The 8659-nt window shown below is 41.6% G+C and overlaps 3 protein-coding genes across 3 annotated transcripts in view; 1 reads left to right on the forward strand and 2 right to left on the reverse strand.

Moving 5' to 3' along the window:
• Nucleotides 1-2970, forward strand: part of RBM48 (RNA binding motif protein 48) — a 3313-nt gene extending 343 nt beyond the window's left edge. The window contains exons 2-6 of the mRNA XM_010712686.1: nt 3-75; nt 413-603; nt 724-869; nt 1600-2117; nt 2620-2970. Coding sequence (XP_010710988.1) covers nt 3-75; nt 413-603; nt 724-869; nt 1600-2117; nt 2620-2706 — 1015 coding nt within the window. The 3' untranslated portion in view covers nt 2707-2970. The remainder of the gene's footprint in view (nt 1-2; nt 76-412; nt 604-723; nt 870-1599; nt 2118-2619) is intronic.
• Nucleotides 1-8659, reverse strand: part of FAM133B (family with sequence similarity 133 member B) — a 25679-nt gene that overhangs the window by 15576 nt on the left and 1444 nt on the right. Inside the window, exon 2 of the mRNA XM_031553891.1 lies at nt 527-532. The gene's annotated coding sequence lies outside the window, so the exon portion shown is untranslated. The remainder of the gene's footprint in view (nt 1-526; nt 533-8659) is intronic.
• On the reverse strand, nt 2979-8653 carry EFCAB1 (EF-hand calcium binding domain 1). Its single transcript, XM_010712567.3, has 6 exons — nt 8579-8653; nt 8176-8331; nt 7316-7420; nt 5436-5587; nt 4554-4658; nt 2979-3105 (listed from the first exon to the last, which is right to left on the reverse strand). The coding sequence occupies exons 1-6, from the start codon at nt 8634-8636 to the stop codon at nt 3055-3057; spliced, it is 627 nt and encodes a 208-aa protein (XP_010710869.1). The 5' UTR covers nt 8637-8653; the 3' UTR covers nt 2979-3054.

The following is an 8659-nucleotide window of genomic DNA, read 5'->3' on the forward strand; positions in this document are numbered from 1 at the left end:
AGGCACCACCAGCAGCTGGGCGCCTGCGGATCGCGCGCCAAGTACCGCGAGGGGCGGCGGCCCAGGGCCGTCAAGGTGCGGCGCGAGGGCGGGCGGGCCGCGCCGTGCGGAAATCGGCCGGAGACTCGTTTACTCCGCAAACTCTCCGAGCTGTGGAGAAGCGTCAGCTCCAGCTGATGTTCTGTGACGAGTAGGAAGCTTGCGGTCATTCCTCCCCCGAACAGCCGCACCTCGCTGTCTCTGGCCGGGCTCCCGGCTTCCTGCGGATCCCATCTGTGCACGGAGCACAGCGGGCCTTCCGGCATCCTGAGAGCGGCTGAGCAGCAGCGGCAACGCGAATGCTGTGAGCTGCTATTTTTGCAGTGAAGCAAGAGCGCGGGCGTTTGAGAATACTCTCCTGTATTTATTTCAGGTGTATACCATCAACTTGGAATCTCGTTATTTACTGATCCAGGGCGTTCCTGCGTTAGGTGTCATGAAGGAATTAGTGGAGCAGTTTGCCTTGTACGGTGCCATAGAAGAGTACCACGCCCTAGATGAATATCCCGCGGAGCAATTCACTGAAGTTTATCTTATAAAATTCCAGAATCTGCAATGTGCGAGGTACACTGTGCAGAGCAGTAACTGCCTTTTGCTGTTTTAATCCTTCACAGCCTCTTTGTGTATGATCTACATTCCAGAGTAAAGCCCTCAGTTCTGCTAACGCCATTTAGTTTCCTTCAGGGTGGCCAAGAAAAAAATGGATGAACGCAGTTTCTTTGGGAGTTTGCTGCACGTGTGCTATGCTCCAGAATTTGAAACAGTCCAAGAAACTAGGGAGAAGCTGCAGGACAGAAGGAAGTATATAGCAAAAGCAACAAATCAAAGAGGTTTGTAATTACATTTCATGTAGAATCTTAATTTCAGTGGTTGCTGGGTCTTGGTAAAGCCAAAAGCATCTATTAAAGAAAATATTTTGTACTTATCTGTTTTAAAAGATGCAGAATTAGGATGTTTCTCAATTATTTCTAAAGATGCATCTTTCAGAAGGCAACGTTTTAGTTAATGTGCACTTTAAAGCTTTAAAACTTCACTGTTTCCTTCTCTTGTTTTCTTTTCAAAATGTTACCTGAAATTTTAAGCACTGCCAGGAAATTGAGGATCATTTTTTTTCCCCCTTGTTGCAGTTCTTTCAGGCATAGCCAAAAAGACAGTTATGTAAGAGAAAAAAATACACAAAAAAAGAACCAACCAAAAAACCCAAATCTTTTCCAGCCTGCCATTTGGCTCTGTAAGGAATGTGAAGAATGGATTGGGCTGACAGGCATCCTTGCTGCTGAGTTTCCAGGCAGCGCTGAAGGATGGACAAGCTGTAAAATAAGCACAGTGCCAAGTATAGGCCTCTCCTTTCTTATGCTTATGTACTTGGATATCATTATTCATTGCAGGAGGTTATTTCTTAAGGTGCTGTTTAAGCAGAATCACAGAAAGGTAACTGGGAATGAAGTGTTGCTGGTAGTGTTTCTGTCACTGTATTGAACACTACTTGTGTGTTAGAATTAATGGCATAAAATGAGAGGTTTTTGTTTGTTTGTTTGTTTTGGCTTCTTTGTTTTAAAGATTGCTTTCTGTTGAAGAAAACAGAGGGGCCTAGGAAGACCAAGCCTGACTGTCAGTGGAGCACATCAGGATCATATGCAGCTAGTCACTGGGATCCATCCTGCTTTCCAGATTCTCATGGGGTGTCCCAAAACATGGAATATCCTTCTAGCAATCACAGTCAGGGCCTATTGACTTTTCCCCAGTGTGACAACCACAGTGCTGAAATCTCTGGGAACTTTGGTCAAAGCACAGCCCTATCTCTGAAGACACATCCAGGAGGATGTGCTTCACCAGTGCCTTTAATTCAGCAAAGAACAGTTCCAGCTGATAATGGAACTGACAGGTTTATGCCTCGTACAACTCACCTGCAGGAACGTAAGAGGAAGAGAGGAGAGGGTAACAAATCTGCTCTCACTGAAACAAATGTGGACAATACTGACATTATTGGTCCACAGCTACCAGAAATACCTAAAGTGGATATGGATGATGATTCACTGAATACTTCAGCTACATTGATTCGAAATAAATTGAAAGAGGTATGGATTCTTAAAGTTCTGATATTTTCATTTTCACACATCCTTTAAAAAAAGTACATCTCTAAAATGCTTGCCAAAAACACATTTTTCCCTTCCCAAAATATCAAAGTCAAAGTGTACCAGACTTTATTTTGAAACACCTCTGCTATGGAGAGCAAGTGATAAAATATTTAATAGTGTATATCATGGAGCATCTGAAATTGGTTTGGGTGATAGAAATTTTCTCAAAAACAAAACAACAACAACAACAACAAAAAAAACCCAAAAAAGAAAAAATAGCTAACACACTCGCATTTCTTAAGAGTTTTAGCTCTCTTATATTTAATGCACCTTTGGTGTTACTTCTCTCCCTTTTCTATTGAAAAAATCAATGTAAGTGTGATTGTAACAATATATGCCTGTTAGTACTGAAAGACCGAAGACACAGCGTTATTCTAAAACTAGCATTAAAAAAAACCAACAATGGTTATGCTTCACTTAGAAATTTTTTTTCCTATTTCAGGTAGCAGAGTCTGTTTCGAGTACATCTGTGGAAAAGCCAGGCACTAGTGCCACCAAGCCACTAGTAAAGCAGAGAAGAAGAATATAGATACTGCTGGCAGCATCCTTCTACAGTTCTTTATAGAGGATATAATTAAAATACTTAATTTTGTTTTTTAAATTAAAAAAGAAGTGTTTTATATTGCATTTTCAAGCAATTCCTTGTTAAAAATAGTACCAGTATAAAAACTAAACCAGCATAATACTGTAGCAACCTTGTCCTGTGCATTTAAAGAACTGCAATTAAGTAAAGTAATAAAAGCAAATTCTATTTATTCCATAGCTTTTACAATAAAGGAATATTAAAACTTAAGATATCAATTGTTTTGTGATGCTTTTATTTCTACTGTCCTATGAGGAATGATGAAGAATTCTTAGAGCAGTGTTCCAGTTGGAGTTAGGGTTTACGCTTTTCCTGGAAGGTCCTCCTTTCAAATGCCATACGGCTCTGTTAAATCAGGAGAAAAAAAATAAGTTTTTTCTCAGTTAACTGGAACATTCACATTTAGAAAAAGAGGGCCAACTGAAATGTATAAGTAGTGAGACAATACTTTGTAGCATGGAAAAGCTAAATCCAGTATCATTACTGTCATCAAGAAACTGATCACAGTGTTTGAAGTTATAACCATACAATTGTGAATTCTGAGCTTTCTTCATGCTCAGAAGTGCTCATAGCTGAAATCTGTTGATTTTTTGGGGGGATTCGGAAGGGTGTGTAAACAGAATTCTTTTTAAAAATGGAGCTAGAGACCTAGTAAGGTACCAGTAGGGTACGGTGCAGAACAGACACACAAAGAGTGGAATTAAGAAACCGACTCAGTTTCCTACCTGTTGCCACAAGTGGCTGGAATTGTATCCCTGATTTACCACCAATTCTGACAAAAAGCAAATCATTTTTCTGCGCTGATCAGTGAACATAAATGCTGTTAAGAAACTCTTCAAAACTTTTCCCTGATGGAGAAAAATGGAAGTACTGACCCTGGGTCACTGAAAGCCTACTGACAGCCTTTTAAAATGTGACGTTTTGAAAACAGCTGCTATTCGGGTGACCTGAGATAATCCAGACTGCAGCCACAGCTACGAGACTCCTTCCTTCCATCTTCCAGCCTATTAGGAAGGTGAGCTGGCATGAAATGTAGGTTCTGAGCAAATAAATGCTTGCCTTGTTTTCAACAATCTTATGGAACTTTTCTGTTTCTATGCATTATTGCATGTATGTCAGAGTCTTGTTTTTCCATTTCTATGAGGGCAAGGCTGTTGGCATTTAAAAATGAAATGCAGTTCAAAGAGTATAATGATGGATTAGTAAAAAAATTACTATTACAAAGCAGACATCTTGCTTCAGTTTGATTTAACACTGAGGAAATTACTGCATCTCAAATGACCATCTTTCAGGAAAAAAATCTATCTGAATTGGGTGCACTGCTAATAAATAAAGCTCAGTTGGATGGAATAGCAGTGCAATAGCAGCACTATAGTATGAGATGACACTTCTTAGGTATTTTCTCAGAAGGTTACCAGTCTCTCCCAAAAGAATGGCAGTGGAGCCAGTGGCACTGAAGAAAGAACAAACACTGCATTCCTGGAGAAGTTTCAGATAAACTGCAAGAGACTATCTCATTTTCTTAGCCTGGGAGGATGCTTACTGAGAATCATTTATTGTATTGCTGCCACAGCACAGGCAAGTGGCATGACATAGTATGTTTCTATGCTTTCAATGTTTGACTGTATCAGGAAATGTGTACTGTGACAGGCAGACATGAATTCAGAAAGTCTCACAACTGAAACACCAGATGAATTCAGCAAACTTCATACAAAGACAGTTAATACCATAATTTGAACATATAGTTAAAAATAGTAAGAAGATACGTCTTTTTTAACTGAAGGCTGATGTACCTTTACGTCTGGCAAACACGGTCCAAAGGCTTCTAAGAGAAGATTTTCATTTTTGACAGCTTCTTCAAAGTCCGCAAAAGAAAGTTTGCCATCATGGTCATGGTCCTACACAAGGAGAAGTCCTTAGCAAAGTATTGTAGTAATTGCCTGTTTATTTAACAGATATTTCATTCATGTGGATTTTTTTTTTAACGCAAAAATCTTCCTTGGGCCATCAGTCTGCTCAGACAGGATCTTTAAGTAGAGTTTGTCTCTACTTACAGCATAAAAGATGGAACAAACTCAACTACGTAGTACAGCTTTGCTAACAGAATTCCTGATAAGGCAAAATGTCAACGTGGGAAGAGCTTGAACTGAGAATCCCAGGGACAAATCTCAACAATGGCTGCACAAGGATAAAGGTAGAAGAAAACGTTAAGATGCATTCTATGTATTTACATTGTGGGTATACCTACATCCTTGAAATACTTTATGTGAGTGGTTTTATTGTAGGCATACTTCTGCCATGTCTTTTTCAGTGTGTAGACATAGCAGCACATGATGGAGTATGCTACTGCCTGCCCGCTTCCGACTGCAGAATATTCCTCTGTAGGTGGAAAAGAAGCATCCTTGAGTTTTTTGTATTTCTATAATTTGAAAATCTCCTGTTTCTACAAACACGGCAGTGTAAAGCAACAAATGCTACAGTAAGCATTTATTTAATCCTTATAAAGTAAAGGCCTTAAGTAAAAATAAATAATAATAAATTTTTTTTAAAGGTGCATTATGACTATTATTCAAGGCACAGGGCCAAACTGAAATTCTTGAAGATCAGCCACAGAACCCTCATATGGGGAGCACAAGCTTGAGAGATGTTAAGTGTCACAGTAAGAAAGTACTTGCCATTTTCTTCAGTGCTATGTCTACCAAGTCCTTAATTCCCTCATCAGGATCTTCTTCTGATGGTTGTTTGAGAAGGCTGTTTTTCAGCATTTGAAACATCTCTTCTCTTGAAATATATCCATCACCATTCAGGTCATAAACCTCAAAACAATCTTTTCAAAAGATAAATTTAAAGTTCATACAAACTAGATCACCCATCAATAAAGCTGTTGCCTATAGACAGAAAATATGAATTATATGTTGTACAGTGTATGTATTGAGCAACATTTAACATATACGGACTAGATACTGGGAAAAGGTTTTTCACCAGCAGGTGGTTGGGCCCTGGAACACAATCCCCAGGGCAGTGGCCATGGCCACAAGCTGCTGAAATTCAAGCAGCATTTGGACACTGCTCTTAGACACAGGGTTTGAATTTTGGGTGGTCTTGTATGGAGCCAGGAGTTGGGCCTGATGATCCTTGTGGGTCCCTTCCAACTCAGGATGTTCTATGGTTCTCGTACTATTTATGTATGAAATGCACCTATCACATTTTGATACTGCTCAATTATTTCCTATTTACCCATTATAGTTGAAATCTATTTCTTCAGTTCATAGAAACGATAGCAGCTTACAGATCTTAACTTCTCTAAGAGTAGCTTTTTAGAACATAAATGAGGTTCTTGTTTAGAAACCCAACTTCTCATCACTGGGACCAACTGTCTATATCAAAAGGGCTTTGAACATACAAATCACGTCCCAGTTACTTCAGAAACTGCTTTAGAAAAACAGAGGAAAAAGAATGAGTTGTACTAGTATGGAAAAAGCAACTGAAGTATCTCTGAAGGCAAAGAGCAAATCTGTAATAGAATATTTTCAGCACAGGCATATGTCTAATGTATCTTGCAAATCCTTCTGCCTCCCTGAAATCAGAAATCTAGGACTATAATACATATCAGTATCCTTCTCAAAACTTATTTAAAAAACAAACAAAAGTTTTTACTTTGGGGGCAGATTTTTTTCCCCTGCTAATGGCTTTGTTACAGTGAAAACTTGTACTGGCATAAACTTATGATAAACACCACTGCATGCCATCACACAGCAGTATATCCTAGACTGCTCACTGCAGGGCTGCATATTTTACGGCCTGTGGTTGTTCTGATGTTACATCCTGGCACATATCCCAGTGGTGTGACATCCCAAGCCATGTTCCATTGCAATGCTTTATGATCAAATTTGACAGCATATTGTGGATGGCTGATGCTGAAACCAGAACCATGGAAACAACATGCTGTCGTTCTCCTTTTTCTATAATACTCCCCCTCCACCCCCAGTCTCTTCCTCCCTCCCCCCACTTTTTTCCGCTTTTAAAAATTCCAGAATTCCTGCATTTTTTTCTCTACCATCTTTCTCCATCATTACTCTGAAGGTTCTTAAGAACATTTTAAAAAACGGACTTAGTTTTCCCATCTATACTTCAGAGCTGAAGAACTGCTAGAATCAACGTAACTGCTGCTTGTCCCTGTTGTACCAGTACATGAATGCTGGCACAGGTCTTGTTTGGCCTGAGGGGGCTGTTATCCAGCCACTCCCTTCCCCTTAAGCTACATGTTTACTGCCAGCTTTGTGTGGGAATACAAAAACATAAATTCTGTCAAAACCATACAGTAGAACAAGCTTCGGTTCAGAAGATTTTCTGTCAGCAACACAGTAAGAGTTTACACAATAATCTGTCTCAGAGAAATGGTTTCAGAAATCATTTTCACTGAACGCTACAGAAGAAAACTTGTCAACTATTAAACACTTTGATTAACTAATCTATTAAAATGAAAGTGATGTATAATTCAATAGTCCTGAATACTATAATTACCACTAAGTACTAGCATGCAGATAAACCTTACATTTAATCCTTTCTTCCAGTGTCCCCCGAAGAAATACCGACAAGCCTTCCACCCATTCCATCACACTGATGAAATTATCATTGTCTCTATCGAAAGTGCGGAACACTGGAAAGGGTTATTAGATGCATTTTAAATTTATGTAATACAGAAACGCAAATAAATATTTCTTTATGTTCAATGAAAAGATAAAAACGTTTTTCCTCAAGCAGAGGAACACCTTCATCAAGTCCACGACAGAGCCCTCCATCGGCTGCAATGGCCACCAAGTCCTGGAGCCACAGAAGGAAGGGAAGGAGGACAGTGGCATCGCACTGCCCTCTTCTGTCACGGCACTAAGGGTGGCTGGGACAGACACATCCACACTCAGCAACCCAGGTGTTCCTTATCTGCCAGGCCTTCCTCATACAAGAGTGTGAGCCTTCCCAAACCGTGGGAAAACCATTCGGTGTAAAGAAATATACTCAGCAGCACCCTGCATGACTCTTCCTTGGCTGCCCCTACACGGCGGAGACAACAATCCTTTGTCCAGGAATGCTCATTGGGTCAGCAATGTACTTTTTTCCTCCCCTATGGACACTTTGGCCTTCCACCTCCCTTCCACCCAAGCTCACACAGAGGTAGCAATTGTTTGCATACAACTTTTCTGCTCTGTCAACCTCTTTCACAGTGATCAAAGGGGTTTTGTTGGCAGTACGGATCCACTATTCTCACTGGAATAAGAAAACAGACAGAAACTAGTTTCAGGTTTTCACGTAACCTGGGAAGTCTTCAAGGGAACTGTTGCAGAGATCGCTGTTCAGGAGGGCTGGCCAAGAGTTACAGAGGAAGCACCACAGCCCTGCTGAGCCCGCCGACCTCACCTCTGTCCATGAGCACGTCGTCCGTCATGCCGAAGGCACGGTGCAGGGTGTCGCGGAACACGTTGCGATCGAAGCCGACGGCGGCAAAGCGGCTGTGGGACGCACTCATCAGCGTGTCGAAGAGCCTGATGAGGCATTCCACTTCATCTCTATTAACTAGGAGCCGAAACACAAGCAAACCTTATCACCGAAATAGCGGAACGGTGGCGCAAAGAGGAAAGCCGCGGGACACGGAGACCTCGCGCATTAAGCTGGTTCCGGGGACGTGAAAAACCGACATCACCCGCACCTCCCCCCGGCACCACGCGCCGTTCCTAAGGGAGGGGACGCTCCGAGCCTCGGGGGCGGGCAGCGGAGCACAGCAAATGGCCCCCGGCCATCTCCGGCTCCGCGCGGCACTCACAGTGCTTGGCCGAGCGGCTCAGCGACTCCACCAGCTGCTGCAGCCGCTTCTTGCTCATGGCGGCGGCCTCCTCGCCGCTGC

This window comes from Meleagris gallopavo, chromosome 6, assembly GCF_000146605.3.
Source record: "Meleagris gallopavo isolate NT-WF06-2002-E0010 breed Aviagen turkey brand Nicholas breeding stock chromosome 6, Turkey_5.1, whole genome shotgun sequence".
NCBI lineage: Eukaryota > Metazoa > Chordata > Aves > Galliformes > Phasianidae > Meleagris > Meleagris gallopavo.

Bases quoted from the DNA above. Each gene is read 5' to 3' on its own strand.
- EFCAB1 (XM_010712567.3), bottom strand. From the start codon at position 8,636: ATGAGCAAGAAGCGGCTGCAGCAGCTGGTGGAGTCGCTGAGCCGCTCG. The intron at 8,332-8,578 runs GTGAGTGCCGCG...TTCGGCTCCTAG, and splicing joins GAGCCGCTCGGCCAAGCACT to TTAATAGAGATGAAGTGGAA. The intron at 4,659-5,435 runs GCAAGTACTTTC...CTCCTTGTGTAG, and splicing joins ACATAGCACTGAAGAAAATG to GACCATGACCATGATGGCAA.